At 40.1% G+C, this 17,836-nt stretch overlaps 1 protein-coding gene across 2 annotated transcripts in view; it reads right to left on the reverse strand.

Annotated features, from left to right (window-relative positions):
- Positions 1–17,836, reverse strand: part of LOC107381856 (CUB and sushi domain-containing protein 1) — a 668,617-nt gene that overhangs the window by 288,425 nt on the left and 362,356 nt on the right. For both annotated transcript variants that reach the window (XM_015953775.3, XM_015953774.3), the window contains exons 4-5: positions 14,079–14,273; positions 8,235–8,442 (exon numbers count right to left, since the gene is read on the reverse strand). In XM_015953775.3, the coding sequence (XP_015809261.3) occupies positions 8,235–8,442; positions 14,079–14,273 (403 nt within the window). The remainder of the gene's footprint in view (positions 1–8,234; positions 8,443–14,078; positions 14,274–17,836) is intronic.

A 17,836-nucleotide genomic window follows, 5' to 3' on the forward strand; every position in this document is an offset into this window, starting at 1 on the left:
CAGATTTCCAAATATCAGGAAGTAAGACTTCAAATGCTGCTGTCTGATGTCACTCTCTGCTTGTCTGTGCTGAACCAGGTGCTTCTGGATCCCCACCCCACCTGGAGTACAACTTGCAAGGCATTCACTCCTACCCAACACTACTGCAAATGTATTGATTAAACAAATGTTCAACACCTTTAAATGAGCAATTTACAGATTAAAACAATTCCTATGAAAGAAAAAAAATGGACAAAAAAGACAAAAATGAACAAGAAGCCAAAAACACACATACAAAAAAAAAAAAAAAAAAAAAAAAAAAAAACAATCTGAGATGGGTGTTTCTGTGCCAGGAACACAATTCTGTTATTATAGGACATCTAGGTTTTTTGGTGATACATGAGCAGAAATAAAAAGACATAAATTTCATCCTTTGGGCTGCTGTTGTCTCTGTCCTAACCGCCTCCCAACTGGCTACTTCAATTTCTGGCAATATATTATTTCAGCCTTGTTTCACTGTTGCATTTATTGCTGGTCCCCGTGGATGTGGGCATCTATAAAATGACACAAAAAACCAGATAAAAATAAATACTGGATGCAAGTCAACAAAGTTAAAGCATGTTATCCACAACAGATTGCTGTTTATTCCAAGTGTTCAGTGCAAAACTAGGGTGCACGGCTACTTTTAATCTCATAACACACCCACGCATTCACACACAAACACAAATACACACGCACATACACACACAGAGAGAGACAGGCGGTAAACATAATTTCAAATGTAAATGTAATAACAGGACAAGTGTTGCAAAAAGCAAAAAGAAAAAAACGAAGGATGGTGGTAACAAAAGAGGAGCAGGGGAAGAAAAGTACTGAAAGAGGAAACAGCAGGAGAGGATGAGAAAACTGAAGATCTAAAGCGAGCAGTGAAATGAGACGTAACGGAGGAACAAACGGGGAGAGAAAATGGGAAAAAAGAGACAAGATGCAAGATAGAGAAAAAAAAATCTAAGCCAGATGTCACAGGATCTCACATGAAAATGCCCATGGATAAAACTGTATCAAATCATAATGAAGCTTTGTAAAATGTTACGTAAGCATGGGTTTAAATGGAAGAAATAGCTAATTTAAACGCAGCCACTAGTCGGGTTTTCATTGGTTTTAAGGTCAGTAGTCTTGTTTCAGAAAATTTTGAAATAACCCGTTCACATACACTGTGTTTAAAAGTGTGAGTGGTGATAATTCTCTGAGGTAAAAAAGATGCTAAGTATTAAAGTACTCTAGGGGTGTCGGGTAAATGCCCCCCCCCCCCCCCCCCCCGAAAAAAATAATTGGACATTTTATATTTAAACGCATCAGTCTGGTGCATTTTCTTTGGGTGGGGTGGGGGTGGGGGGGAGTAGTAGAGTTACTAAACTATGTGACTCAATTTAAGGAACAAAGTCAAATCCAGCTGCTGTTAATAATTTGTTGTTGGTGTTTAAATAAACTAAATATATCTGCAGGGCTTTAGGCCCAGGGCAGAGTTTTATACCTCAGATCAGCTTTAGATCATGACCTATTATTAATAATATCATGTTCTTTACACCAATCTGAATATTCTGCAATGTTCACAGACATCCAGACCTTAGAAATGAAATATAATCAATATTAAAATAAAAATTATTAATATAGTTTTTCATTAAAATTAGTTTCATGTTACACTTATATTTGATAGTAATATGATTAATAATATTTAATCCTATCTTCTATCATTTGTGGGTTTAGTGCATTCACTTAATATTAATTATAAAATTGCAAATAACAGGTCACTAGTCTGGGCATAGAAAGCGTTTCCAGCATGGACGTAATTTTCACTTTAGAAGTGGGGGGGACACGGGGGGGGGGGGGGTATCTTTACAGGCTTCAACACAAACGGTTGCTTTCCGCTTGGTCCTAGAGCTCAACCAGTGTCAATTTAATATAGTGTAATATTGTTTTGGGATGGTAAAAAGTACAGGGGTCAAAACTTGACTTTGGAAAAAGTGGGGGGGACATGTCCCCCCTGTCCCCCCCCCAAAATTACGTCCATGGTTTCCAGGAACTTACGCTTGTTCAGCAGCCATGACTGAATACAGGTCCGAAAAAAACAAAGAGACGACTAAAAACACCGACCTCAGATCGGCCCACCGGGAATTTGTGTCCTGGTTCTGCTCATCAAGTTAACTCTCACTGTGATATCAGAGCTTTATTGGCTGTTAGAATCCCAGCGCCTGGTGTGCACGCAGTTTGCATTTGTGCGCACCATGGGAGCGAGCGATGAACGTACGCGTTTTTGCAGCTTGGGCAGTGCAGAACGGTGAAGAAACGCATTTCAACAACACCGGTGCGAGTTTCAATTAGCGACGAGAGAGAGAGAGAGAGAGAGAGAGAGAGAGAGAGAGAGAGAGAGAGAGAGAGAGAGAGAGAGAGAGAGAGAGAGACTACTAAACCCAAGCAAGCGCGAGAAGGTGGAACTTTTTTCTGATTATTCCAACTGGCGGATTTCCATTGCCACGGCAGAGAACTTTATTTAATCTCTGCTATAGGTTGACCAGTGTTTTGCATGGTCCAAAGTACAGGTGCAAAGATTTTAATTGTAGGGCTGATACAATTTTTGTTTCTTGAAATATTCTGACTTAATTTTGGAACTTTGACCCAGTTGGTGCATCTTAGGTCCCAAATGTAACTGGCAAATCCACTTCACACTTTGAGTCTGAGCACACATGAGGTGTGTTTCCACTAACCGATCTTCAGGGTAATTTTACCAGAACTTCCTGGCATGCACGTGTCTCCATCCAACAGTGGAGCCATTTTCAGGAACCTTTGCAGTACCTTATTATAGGTACTTGAAATGGCCCAGCTGAGTAGCTGAGCAGAACCCACACTGACTGGTTACAACTCAGTAGAAAATAACATCAGCAGATGCTGTTCAAAACAACCAGCATTTGTAAAATTAGAAGAGTTGTTTGTGAAGCAGAATGGAAGCAAAAGAAGCACTAATCTCGATGCTTTAAAATTGTCAATACTAAACTCCCAACACTCAAAAACACAGCAGAATTCCCCACAACGTAATTCACATGTGCTTTGTTGTCTCACAGAGCGCCGTGAAAAACTGTTTCTCCTGGTCACTGAAAGCCACATTTTACATAATGCAGCTGCTCTCGTCCTCTGAATGGATTAAATTATGACATAGTTCAACAGAATAAAATGTGGACACTTGTTGGTGCTGATCAGTGACACCACTCACTGCCGAAGGAGTCGCAATATGCTGACATCTAAGCAAAGTCCTACGAGGGCTGAATTTGTATGGCGACACAAAAGCTGAAAGGACCAAGCCACTCAATCTCCCGTGAAGTCCCAACAATGGAAGCACACTGGTTGTTTGTCTCTCGTCTTTCTGTGATTACCCAAAGGAAGACTCCTATTCCTTGAAAACCCAAGCAGTCATCAAAATAGTTGACTACTATTACTGAAGGTGTTAGATGGTACAGGCTCAGTCAAGCCACTCCTGGATTGCCTAGATAAAGTTAGAGCATGAATGGCCTCCAGTTTCTTAAGTTTTAATAAGGGCAAAACAGACACCATTGTTTTTAGCCCAAGTGCTGGTTATGTCTCTAAACAGGAAGTTGACCTCTCGTTGCTGGCCCCCTTTAAGTGTGTTGTTTTATGCTGTGTTGTGTTGGGGCAGGTGCCTCACTGCTGAAGACAAAAACAGGATCTACAAAATGATCAAGAAATCTGGCTCAGTGGTTGGGCAAACTTGGACTCATTTGACATGATCATTGACAAAAGGATGAAGAGTAAACTTAAGACAGTTATGTCTCTGGAGGATCACCTCCTTCACCAGATTTTTAAGGATCTCAGGAGCTCTTTTAGTGGGCGAATGTTAATGCCCTGTTGTTCCACTGAACGTTTTAGGAACTCTTTTATTCCTGCTGCTGTGCATTTTTACAACAAGCAATTTGTATGGTTGTATATTTGATATTTCTATCACGGTTGTGGCTTATAGCATTGTCCAGTGAATGTTTTGTTGTGTGTGCGTGCATGTTGTTGTTGTTTTTTACTTGTCCAAGGCAATACAATTCCCCCCTTGGGGTTTAATAAATACAACCTTGAACCTTGAACCTTGAAGCAGCTAGTCATTGATCTGGGTGTAAAGTTGGATGTGTATCTAAAGCTAGAGGCTCATATCAATAGAGTGGTGCGTTATTGCTTTTTCCATCTTTGACGCCTGTCCAGGATCAAGCCACTAGTATCGCAAGCTCACTTGGAGACTGTAGTCTATGCTTTTATTACGTTTTGCCTCGACTATTGCAACGCCCTTCACTCAGGAGTTAGCAAGGCTGCACTTGCTCGGCTCCAGCTTGCACAAAATGCTGCTGCTAGATTCCTGAAAGGCACCAGAAAGCGGGAACACATCACAGCTGTTTTGGATCATCTGTACTGGCTTCCAGTATCTTTCAGAGTCAGGTTCAAGATACTTGTTTTTGTTTTTAGGTCTCTGCAGGGCTGTGCTCCAAGCTATCTGTTTGGGTTGCTCACCTGAAACTACCCAACACGTGCACTTAGGTCAGTACAGCAGGACTTACTCTGAGTAAAATGCTTGACTAGGGGAGGTAGGGCTTTGTCGCTTTTGGCCCCCAAGCTGTGGAATGACCTTCTACCCGTGGTCAGACAAGCACCCTCACTGTCGGTTTTTAAGAGTTGAATAAAGAATCAGTTTTTTATAGTGGTGTTCCCTCAGCACGTGAGTTAGCCATACTTTTAGATACCTAATTTTTATTTTTTTTACTACCATTCTTTGCTTTCATCTCTGCTTTTATTTGTTTTTATGTATATATTGTTTTGCCCATTGAATGGGTCAGTGATGTTTAAAAATGTCTGTGCGTGTACAGTGCTTTGGTTTTCCTCCTGTAAGATGGAAAGGGTTATATAAATAAAGATGATGATGGTGATGATGATGATGAGGTAGATTTAACAGTCTCAGTTGGATGTAAAGTCAAGGAGAAGGAATCAGTACGCACAAGCTGATTTCACTCATGGACACTCCCCACTCAGATGGAAAGTCTCTTAAGACAAAATGTGACTTTGGAGTAAACAAACATGGAAGAAGAGGAATGTGCAACATGCTTCCATAACCTTGCCTTTTGATTTGCTATACATCATATTGAAAAGGCAACGCGGTCATTTGGCCCCAAAAGTCAGACCAAGACTATCCAACATGTTTGAAGTCTGGATTTGTGATTGAAGCAGTCCCACCGTGCTTCAAAGCAGACCAAAGTGCTCGTAAAACACCACAAAGGGTAGGACTATCTAATAAGATTGTCTCTGGAGTCATTACGGTAATTGTGCCCAATGCTATGATTATCAGAAGAGGGACGACTGGGTCAAACATCGGGATGATTAATGTGCAGTCTGAGCTGAGATATTGTTTTCAATACTGAATCTTCTCATCCTGTGGTGGATGTCTAACCACCCATGCTGGTTTCTGAGTGAAAAGATTTTTATTTAAACTTTTGTGGGATTCACACACACATTTTATAAGTGGTAAACAAGTGTGTTTCCGTGTGTTTGTGTGTGAGAGAGAGACGGCTACAATCTCACATTCAACCTGCCAACTAGTAGACAGAAACATGAAACAGGAAATTGCTTTGGGACAGCCAATCAGAAAAGTTCTCCGTAAACAGGAAGCACCCATCACAATGGTCCTGTCAGGTGTCAGTCATTTCCTGAATGACCTGCCTACATGTCTCACAGAAAATGCCACTCATCACTTAACACCTCCTCTGGAGAAAAGTACTTAGCGTTGTATTGGGGTGGGAGTTGCAAAAGTCCATTTAAAAGTATCTATCCAAATGGGATTCAATCAGTTATATAGCACTTTTATTAGTTTTTAAAAAAATCTGAAGTTGGATCAAGTTTTAGTTCCATAGTTGCAAAATTTGTATTTGTCACATTATCTTATATTTTTGCACTGTTACTGTAAATCATGTAAAACAATGATTAATAATAGAGCTATAATATTCATTCTGTTTGCTTTTCAACATCCATCCATTCTCCTCCACTTATCGGGAGTCAGGACACAGGAGCAGCAGTGTAAGCAAAGAGGCCCAGACTTCCCCCTCCCCAGCCACTTGGGCCAGCTCCTCCACAGGAATCCCAAGGCGTTTGCTGGCCAGCTGAGAAACATAGTCCTTCCAGCATGTCCTGGATCTTCCGTTGGGTGTCCTCCCGATTGGATGTGCCCAGAAAACCTCACAAAGAAGGCGTCCAGAAGGCATCCTAACCAGGGGTCAGAGCCACGTCAACTGTCTCCTCTTGATGTGGAGGAGCAGCAGGTTTACACCGAGCCCCTCCCAGATGACCGAGCTTCTCCAACCATGTCACTAAGGGAGAGCCCAGCCACTCTGCGGAGAAAACTCATTTCGACCGCTTATATCTGAGATCTCATTTTGGTCACTACCCAAAGCTTGTGACCACAGGTGAGGGTATGAATGTAGATTGACCAGTAAATCGAGAGCTTTGCCCTCCAGCTCAGCTCTCTCTTCACCACAAAAGACTGGTACAACGTCCGCATCACTGCAGACACAGCACCAATCCGCCTATCGATCTCACTCTCCATTTTTCCCTCACTCATGAACAAGACCCTGAGATACTTAAAGTCTTCCACTTGCGGCAGGACTTTGTCTGTGAAAAGGCATTCTATATGTCTCATTTTCCCTTTATAGTAACATATCCGGGTTTTTTCTTTACCATTATGATAAGAGCTGCCCCATGTAAAACGCCACAATGGGTAGGATTAAGGTAAATAAAAACCTTGATCTGTTGTCATGAAAGAAAAATGAAAAGCATTGGATGACAAGTACTCTTTGGTAAAGTATTTAAATTCATTTGACCAACATGACTGTTAAGAGCCATACACTGCTGTTGGTGAAACCTCCTTGTACTTCTTTTTTTTTAATTGCAGCGGGTGGGTCCACACTGGTCCCTGAATGTTACACTGTCAAAGCAAGGCTTTGTATTTGAGAAGCTGAGTGTGTAATCCGTCAGAGCCTAGTGAAACGATCAACAGCTCACCCTGTCAGAGGGCCACTTAAGGCGTGCCACGGACATGCAAACAGACACACAACAACACGTGAACGCTATCACGACAACGCTGTTGTTCGATGTGCACCGCTCTCTTGGTGACAGCAGTTAATGCACAATTATTCTCCATTTCTTTTGTCTCCATTTACTGCTATTCTTCCTGTGTCCTTCACTTTACGCGTTTGTCTGCTGACGGAGCTGGTCTGTTCCTAAGTTTATTCATCAGAAATAAGTAAAAGTTTTTTTTTTCCTGCGGTTTTGTCTCTGGAATAGTGGTGAATAAAATAATCATTCTTGGGGGAAAAAAAGTTTGTGGATCAGATGAGATGAGAGATGGGAGATGAGATATGAGAGATCAGATCAGATCAGATAAAATAAGATCTTATTGATTCCACAGTGGGGACTTTTGTGCATTACCACTGCTCAAACAGACAGCAAAGGAGTACAAAAGTGAAATTAAAAAGACAAGACTCAAAATACAACAGTAGTTTCTATGTTGACACATAAACAGAAAGCATTATGGACAGGAGGTTGTGACATAAAATAAAACGGTATTTGCATTTTTTAAATTTAGGGTAAGAGGTTGCCATTTACTTTCATATTATCTGTGCGACACATCTACAACCTAACCATAGATAACATTTAAAAACAATGATTGGCTCTTTCACAGGTTCTACAACTACAAACCCTAAAGCTGCACCAAACTCAGTCTACTACAATCCTCTTCCGAGCAAACCTGGCTCAAGATTACTGTTATTACACAGGAAGGCCAAATGACCTTTTCCGCTTTTCACTCTCAAGATTTCTTCAGCGACTTGAAATGGTGAAAACCCTTCATGCTTACACATGAAAATGCCTCCTCCCCTCCAAAGCCACATCCATGATGGATATGTGTGATACTCCAAAGCAAACCAACGTGAACCACGACTGTGTTGTGAATTTTAAAAAGCAGAACATGTTTTGCAGCGACTGAGCTCCAATTTTCTAACACAGCCATAGAAAATGACTGAAAACAATTTGTCACCTGCCTTAAAGGACGTAAATCAGGAAAATCAACAGGATTCATGAGCAGCTAATCCGCCAGCAGTTGTTTCCAACCTCCTAAGCAACATTATTAGTCCTCTTTTACAAAAATAAAGGCCACTTACCAGATGCTTGGTGCTTCCGTCCCGCTGATTTCTAGGAAGTCATATTTGTCTTCTAATAGGAAGTCGTTAAAGATTAGTGCTATCGTGTCCCCGGGTTCAGCGAGGATTGACCATGTGCAATCCAGGTTGTTGTCGTACTCTGCTGGATACCCGGGACTGGTGATTGAACCGGCGGTGCCCCGTAACGTTCCCCCACACGCTCCATCCGCTGGTTGGAAAGAAACATACAAAACACCAGGAGATCAGGACTATAAACTTTAAATTCCTGATTTTTTGTATTTTTGCCCCTAATTTATTACTTAAACAGTTAACTTGGGCTTGTAATCATTCTTTTAATCTTTTTGCCTTATTATCTCTTGATGTTTGAAACATTCTTTTTTCATACTTCTATCAGAAGAGTACTGTTCAAGTCATCACATTCTAATGAACTCTGATAAAACAAATAGTGTTTTGTTAATTTCAGAGTTTTCTAAAATGAACTCTGATTAAAAAAATAGTGTTTTGTTAATTTCAGAGTTTTCTAAAATGAACTCTGATTAAAAAAATAGTGTTTTGTTAATTTCAGAGTTTTCTGGTTAACTGATTTGTGTTTAGGACAAAATAAGTGTTGAGGTGGAAGGGAGGACTCAGATGGTCATGTCATAATGGACACCATGGCTGGGTTTGAAATGTTCACTCACTTCCTACATCATATTCATTATGGGCTATACTGGGAATAGGGAACTGCCCCGTGGTTTACATTTGACTGCAGCTTTATTCGTAACTTTGCATTGTTTTCGTCCAATGTAAATAAATACAGGCAGAATTCAGTTCAATAACACACATCTCAATCTGAGTGATTCATGGCATTATTTAGCTGCTTTTGACGGCAAATGTAATAAAATCATTACTCTCTATAACACTGACCTTATATCTAATTACTGCGCTCATAAGTATGGGCTGGCATCTGCAGCATCAACCTCAAGATGAAGTTTTGAATCAGTTGTCCAAAAGAAGTTATTAAAAACTGCCATTTTTAAAAATGTGGCCCTCACTACAGAGTAGATGACACACTTTAAAGTTCACATGTGTATAAAATTATCATCAGATCAGCTGTTAGCATTAGCAGGCTGTCAAAATTCTAATACCATATCATATGAATATAACATTGTTATGTTTAAAACGCAAATATTTCATATAGCTTTTTTTTATTTTTTATTTATTTTTTTGCTTTGTTGTTTGGAAAAAGCTCACGTTCTACCCATGAATGAAAGGAGTTTTTCCAAGTGCCAAAAACCAGGTATTTAGGACTAATTTACTACCTTAAATTTCCCTATTGGTGAATGTGTGTGAATGACTAATTTTCTCTGCCCCTGTGATGGACTGATTACCCGTCTCTACGGAGAAAACAGCTCCCCGTGACCCTGAGCTGAATTACATGGGTACAGAAAATGAATGTATGGATGGAATCAAGTCTATTATGATTGAAGTGTTGTTTTAACCATTTGGGCATCTACTCAGTACTAGGGTTGTCACGGTAACCGGTGTAGCGGTAAACCCTGGTAAAAAAGTTGACAATAATAATAACCGTCTTGTTTTAAAAAAAAACTATATTATCTCGGTGGGTTACCGTGGCTGCGGTGTAGGCGCGGTGACCCTTACCAGCCACCGTATCATCTGCTGAAGTTGCCGGCAGCACATGCGCACTTTGTTGTTAACAACCAAAACTTTCTTGAAGCTAAAGCTGAAATAATGGCCAGAGGAGGAGACGACAGCGCTCAGGAGGACATTTTTTATCCCTCAAATAAGGCAAAGTCGGAAGTACGGGCATATTTTAGATATTTGAAGAATGCAGAGGGACAGTTGATAGAAGACGGCTATCCTGTTTGCAGCACGTGCAGAAAAAGTGTCTGTGAAAGGCAGCAACACTTCAAATCTCATGACACATCTGCGTGACCATCACCCACAACTCTACAGTCAACGCAAGGCAAGCTAACGTTAGCGTTTTAGCTAAAATGCGTGATCCGAGGATTTGGGTTGAGGGAGAATGCAACGAGTCGATATATAAAGCAGCCGCAGCGCCGCTACCTGCATATAAACCGTGTCGCGGACACCCCCATGTTGAAATGACACTATGCATTACGGGGCTCCCAGGGGCAGATAAGAGTTGGTCTCTCTCCGAGAATAATTCTAAATTTATGACATTTTCCCAAATCTGCAAAGCTCACTGGAAGGACTCAAACCGAGGACAATATTTTCCTGATATAGGGTGTATTACTCAAGTAAGGGTAAAAACGTATCTGATTGGAAGGCTACTTGAGTACTGAGTATCATCTGATCTAATATTTTTAAATGATGACATCAAACAGACATAAAATAAGAAGTTATGGGCAAATATTGGTATTTTAAAGACTAAAGGGAAAAAATGTAAACAAATAAACAATATAATTACAAAATAACACATTTTAGGCAAAATTTAGACACAAACTAAGGACAATATTTCCTGACACACAGGGTTTATTTAATTGTGTGAAAATGTAGCACGTTTAAAAAAATACTGCGATAATACTGAAAACCGTGGTAATTTTGGTCACAATAACCATGAGGTTAAATTTTCACATCGTGACAACCCTACTCAGTACTGAATCCTGCCTCTCTCTCTGATGGTGCAAACCTAAGCATGTGTGGCTGATTTTAGAGCTTATTAGTATCTGTTTAGGGTTCCTACATTCTTAGCTAATGTAGTTAATATATCTGAGGTAAAAAACTGATGCACCATTTTGTTTTGTTTCCTTGTTAGAAAATATAAATTATGGTGTTTGTTATGCTTGCTTTTTGTTTGTTATTTTTAATCTTGATTGATTTATTTTTTTGGTTTGTGAATTGAACAATATTAATCTAGTTGGGGATTTATTTTTTATCTTCTATTCAGTTGAAAGGAATTACAATGTTCTGTTTTATTGTGTTTTTATTGTGTTTTGGATTGTTTTCGTTTTGGGAAAGTAAAAGCTTGTTTTACTTTATAATGGGATAAGCTACATCTATGGGGTCAGGCTAAATGCATCTATGCATCTAATCTTTTTTCGAACACATTATTGTATAATGTGACTATGATTGATTTGTGTAAATGAATATGTTTGAACATAAATTACTAATACTAAAACTACTAATAACCTTTATTGTATTGGCTGTGTTGGCTTTCCTATTGGTGACAAAGGCCAATCAATCAGTGTGTTTACACCTCTAAGTAGATCTAGGTCATTCTCAAGTAATAAACTTGGAGCCTTTATCCCAGTTAACATGTACAGTACAGGCCAAAAAATGTGGACACGCCTTCTCATCCAATGTGTTTTCTGTATTTTCATGACCATGACCATTTACAAAGTGGCCAACAAGTGCTAAACCCCTCTGGGAACTCCTTCAAGATTGTTGGAAAACCATTTAAGGTGACTACCTCCGATGATGTAGTCCCATGCGCGATCCAATGAGTAAACTCCATCATCTCTGTTCATGGTCCCACATCCATGTCTCCTTATCTCTATAGCTTCCTTTCTCTCTATATTGCTTTTTCTTTTGAAGATGAAGCAGAAAGTACAATAAAGAAATCGGCTGTAACAGATCACTGCACAAGAGAAAACCATATAATGGACTGGGACAACACAACGATCATAAACACCGAACAACAGAAATACAAAAGATAGATAAAGGAAGCTATAGAGATAAGGAGACGTGGATGTGGGACCATGAACAGAGACGATAGAGTTTACACATTGGATCGCGCATGGGACTGCATCATCGGAGAGGGGAGAGCAGGCAGCAGAGGGTGACAACATCCTCTGCTGCCCGCCGATAAACGGAGTAGGAAGTGACGCCACCATCAGCGTCAGCTCTGAGGATGTTTGCAGCCACAGACGAAACGTCAGCAAGGTAAAGAATAACTTTATCTGTGTTTAAAAAAGAACCAAAAATGGAATTTGAAGACAAACACAGCAGGAACGTACAAAAGATCTCAAATTAAGTTTGTTCCATTCCGGTATAGAAGGTGGCGACATCTGCCCTTTCGGGTCAGCATTCTTCCGGTTAGCTTATAGCAACACAGATAGTAAATTACCACTAGTGGAAGTAAAGCAGACAGTAAAAACAGCATATGCACATTGGTCGAAGAAATAGACAACAACACTGCAGCTTATTTGGTATGTACTGTACTGTTTGATTAGAAAGGCATTTAAATGTGTTATTTTGTGGCAGATATTATCAGAAGACAGCTGCCACAGTCTCGTCACTTCTGGAAGTTACCAGTTTTAGCTCGACTGTGCCGTTTACATGCAGATGAAATCAGGTTCTTATTAGAACCAATTTGCCTTCGGCAAGACTGATGTGTTTACATCAAGCCCCCATAATTCGGGTCTAAAAATGAAGCCAACACGGAAGTGAAAATAAATTGCAGTTCCACCCTCACCCGCTAGGGGTTGGTGTCAGAAGCGAGCAAATCCTCATTGACTCCCATGTTAAAAATACCAATTTCACAGCAGAAATAAACATGTTTACAGCCTGGTTCCAAAACATGTTTTAGGTTTATTTGATCTAGCTTACACTCATGACAACTCTGAGGGGGTGAATTGTTTTGTCACTCTTCTGTTTAAGTGTATTAAATGCTTAAAATTCTGAATAATTAATGAGCATCAGACCCACGTGACCGCAGAGCTAGCTCTGGGGAATGTTCTCGGACTCACCTGAAAACTGTTCCGCGATTTTAGTCTCTCAACTTAGACCATTAGTTGTAGCGTGTGTGCGTTCTTTTTGGATATTTTTTGTGCAATTGTTAGACAAATTGACTTGCTGTGGTATTAATTGCACTAATAGAGCATCCAAGGAGTCTCCACTTCATTTTTTTCAGTAAGTAAAATTACATTTATGTATTTTAGGTCACTGCCTCTCTTGCACTAGCTGGGCTTAGATTTTAACATGTACTGTTTAACAATGAAATAAAAATTTAATAGGGTAAAACCCAGTGCATTTAACATAACGCTGCATTTTAGAAAATGGGTTGAAATATAACATGTTGGTGGAGCTGGGTTCCGACTATCGGTATGGACTCCCTCCTTTCAGCGGTAGCTCGCACATCTCTGACTGCAGCGGCACTTGTCTGCTGCGTGGCTGCCAGCTTGTAGAACTCTCGGGAGACCTCTGTGTTCTACCCGGTTTTACCCAGCTGTCAGCCCGGTGCATCTCTGACTCAGAAGCTCCAGTGTTGTGCACAGTTAACTCCGGTTGTAGCTAGGTAGCTACCTCCGTTAGCTTAGCTCCCACCTCCGCGTTAGCTTTGGGTTAGCTTGTAGCTACATTGCTTCAGTTCGACGGTTGTCGTCATTTGATCCCAGCCTTACAGCCCCACCCTCAGCTCCACCTCTTTTCCCTTTTGTGGAATTGTATTGGTTTGACGGAACCTGTGACACGGAGGTGGTAGGAACCTCCCATTTTGGCTTAAAAACTGATTAATTGGAGCGTAAGGACACAAATTGTCCAGTATATATGTCGATGGTTTACATGCATTTAGAAAAAAAACGATGTCAGTCTTTTTAGAGCAATTTAGAGCATTTTTTGATGCGCGCAAAAAACCCACTGAGTGAGAGTTTATTAATGTTAATGTCTTTAAAGAATGTATAATAACCCTAATGCATTTGGGATAACAACATTTGGCCAATAGAAAGAAAGAAAGAAAGAAAGAAAGAAAGAAAGAAAGAAAGAAAGAAAGAAAGAAAGAAAGAAAGAAAGAAAGAAAGAAAGAAAGAAAGAAAGAAAGAAAGAAAGAAAGAAAGAAAGAAAGAAAGAAAGAAAGAAAGAAAGAAAGAGGAAATAACTTACCCCGACAAAAAGGTGAAGGGAAGTCCCACTGTGCTCCACTGCCTGGTGACACAATACATGTGAGGATACTGTGCCCTTCCAGCACAAAACCCGACTCACAGCTGTACCGGATCTTGTCTCCCATGTTGTACTGCGAACCGTGAATGACTCCATTTGGAATAAGGCCGGGGGTGCCACATGTATGGCTGGGTAGGACTGAAATGCAGCAAAGAAGAAAAAAAAAGGTGTGTATAATTATTTCAAAGTACAGAAATGTGTCCGTATCACAAACTGAGTTAAGCAATCAACCAAACATCTAAGAGCGTCCTTTTGTCTTGTAAACCTGAAAACCACTTCTAACACTTACTTTCTTCACAATATACATTTCTGAGCACAAAGCAACTTAATGGACATTTTTCTCATGAGAAGTGAAACATCTTCAAGAATCAGGAAAGAAAGCCCAATCACCTTTTGTTCCACACTTTTGAACTTCCCTCATTTTGGATGACAAAGACTAAGCCAGCACATTTTTTGACCCTATTTTTATTGCTTTTGTATTTAAATAAAACCCATAGCCTTCAAATTTCACTGTGACAACAGTTAAAATAGATCAAACATCAAACGAATGCATCAGCAAAAAAAAAAAAAAAAAAAAAAGGCCAAAGATATGTTCATCTCGACTTTTCTTGGAAGCTAAAAATATTCCTAAGTGACAGAGTGGTATTTAGATGTCTGATTGGCTTTTTGCCTCCAATGTGCATCTGTTGTTGCCCATTCTTAGATGACACAGCTCTACAGTGGGAGAAGCCACAGGCAGCTCATGGTTTAAATAGGCCAAAATCAACTGTGACTGTAGCCAACAGGCCTCAGCTCCACAGAAGGGGCAGCTACACAGTGGCTGCAAAACAACCTGGACAAACTCCACCGGCTCTAACCCTGGTGTACGCTGTGTGTTTTTGTATAACTGGAGCATGTTAAGTTGCAGGGTGTGTAATGCGTGTGCTTAATGGTCTTGATTTGTGTGTCTATCTATGGGGATGCACAGAGCAGTGTGTCTGCATGTAAGGGGGATTCAGTGAGTCAATCTGTGTGTTTGTGTGTGCTGTTCCAATTAAACGCTAGCATGGTAATTAGACAAAGCTTCATCCCCGAGACCCTGAACTAGGACAGAGAGGAACAGGAAGGGATGCAATGAGAGGAAGACATAATGAAGAGAGGAAGGGAAACTGAAGAAAAAGGAGTGGAAATACTACGGGGGAAGGAGCAGAAGACACAAGGAGAGGAAGTGGGAGGGGAAATGAGAAGCAGATCTCTGTCAAAGAGGAAAACAGAGGTGAACTAATTGCAATGGGCCTGAAACATGTATAATTTACTCTAATGGACTCATTATTTGGATTGCATGTAGCCATGCATCAGAAGCAAGTTACAGTCAGCTGACCATGCTGTCCTCGGTGCAAACACGCTGCCTGCTTTGTTTTAATAAGGCGAGTTGCAAAACTGAGACCAGAGCTAGAGCTCCAGAGTCAGGAAGAGGATGGAGGGAAGCAATAGAATGAGAGAAAGAAAGAAAGAAATGGCCCAAGCAAAGTCGGTAGATGATAGTGTTTTATTTTCTGCCAAGTAGGCATGTTTAGTAGAAAAATACCTGCCTAGTGCACAACGTGTTACCTTCATTTGGGATGATGTCTGAGAAAAGCATCTCTAACAAACAGGAGGGGTGGTTTGGCTGGAAAGAGCTCACAACTAAACAGTTAGTCCTCTGCATGGATAAAGGTGTTTTCTTTGCCAACTCAAACAATACCATGTCATCTCTAGTGGACAACCTGCAGTGCTGCTGTAAAAAGACTGAGTGTGAATAGGTTGTCTGGCAGACAGCATCGGGTCTCACTTAAGAAGAACATATCAGATGCTTCTTCTGTGGGTCAATCTAAAAGAAGAACTTACAATAGAAATGTGTTGTTGGTACTTTTGGATTTGAAGGCCAATTCTGTTGTCTTTTTCTCAGACAGCACCATCTCGAGGCAGAACAATGCATTGCACCTTAAACCCCTTTAAACCCTTTAATTTGTGAATGCAGGCTCTGTGGCCTAACGCTTTTGGCTAATGCTGAGCAGTACTCTTTTGAAATTGCAAGGGACAGCACGTACACACATCATATATGTAGACCCAATGGGGGCCGATGTGGCCTACTGGAGCTGGCTTAGCAGTGGGCCTCTATCTTAGATGGGTCCCATTCCCCTCCAGTTAGTGTTGGGCGATATGACCTAAAATCAAAATCACGGTATGTTGAGGATTTCACCTCGGTAAGGATAAATGGACGATAACTATAGGTATGCAAAGAAACAAATGTTGTCCACTAGATGGGGATGTCACATGTATTACATTGGTTAGGTAGTACAGCTCCTTAAAGGGACATGATGTTGGCAACCTACACGCTTCTTTTCATTTTTTTAGAATCAAATGTATTGATATGGGACAATTCTCAATTAAAGTCAGAAATTTCGATAACGATACATTTTCAATTCATTGCCCAGCCCTACCTCCAGTGTATGTATTTCTACTGAGGAAGGTGTTTACCTAAATAGAAACACATTTTATTATGCTTTTTCAGATTTCTAAAAAGTTTAGAAGACAAAACTAACAAGGTAAGTGGCTGAAAGAAAAGAACAAAAAAGATAGGACAATACTTGTCCTGGTTTTCTTCAAATAATTAGCATTACACATTGCATATTTTACTGATAGGCCTTAAAATAGTAAACTAGCATGCCCCAGATGTTAGAACATTTTTATTTTGGTAAACAATTCTTCAAATAAGCTAAATAAAACACATTCAACATTGGATCAATGTTGGATCCTATGGAATACATCAGCTTTTCTTTTTGACCAGTTCTTTAACAGAGTAATTGCTTTTTTCCATTGGAAATTATGCATCCTCTCTTTCATAATAATATTTATAAAGCATAGCACTCTTTTCTCATGCATGAAAGTTACAGTCTGTCAGAAAAGAAGGGAAATATTCAGTAACTGAAACACATTTTTCAGTGTTTTCAATTTGTATTCATTGATCAAATAGTGTTTAATTTCTAAACCTAATTAGATACTTGCCATAAAACATAGCGATGACATTGGTTCTATAATAGCAATGGAAAAAAGACACTATTAGAACATTTTCTACTTAGTCATAAAGTAAACGGCTGAAACAAAGTAATTAAGCCCAACCGAGACTTCTGCTAAAACCAGACACCTATTTACTGAGAGATTTACAACACGGATGTACATAAATACAGCATTAACAGATTAATTGATGTTCCTTATGTGGAAATCTGCTGGGGAGTGGGAAAAGCAAAGTCGCACATCTGTTGTAGGCCAGAGTAGGGCTAATGTGACACACACTGAGCAGGTGGAATGAATAAACTCTGTCTCATAAAGCGTGCTCACTCAGAGAGGAAGACTGGAGCTGTGAACAAATGAAAATAAGAGACCCTGTGACTAGATCTGACTCCAAGCCAGCGCAAAAAAATACCATAAAAGTTCCATAACATGGGCCAAGTAACTGAACGGGGTCATTAAGCTGCTGCATAAAGATTTCAGACACATTCTCGCTGTTTTTCAAGCAAATTCAGCACATTTCAGCCGTATTTACGCTTTACCTGAACCAGGTTTCAGGAACGGGTCCCTTAAACAATCTTTTTGCTCCTTTTGGTGTAAGGTTAAAACAGTGTGTTTACTTTTCATTATTTTTTTACAGCATGTTGGTTCGGTAAGTTTAGGCACATCCA

This window comes from Nothobranchius furzeri, chromosome 9 (assembly GCF_043380555.1).
Source record: "Nothobranchius furzeri strain GRZ-AD chromosome 9, NfurGRZ-RIMD1, whole genome shotgun sequence".
In the NCBI taxonomy this organism is placed as follows: Eukaryota; Metazoa; Chordata; class Actinopteri; order Cyprinodontiformes; family Nothobranchiidae; genus Nothobranchius; species Nothobranchius furzeri.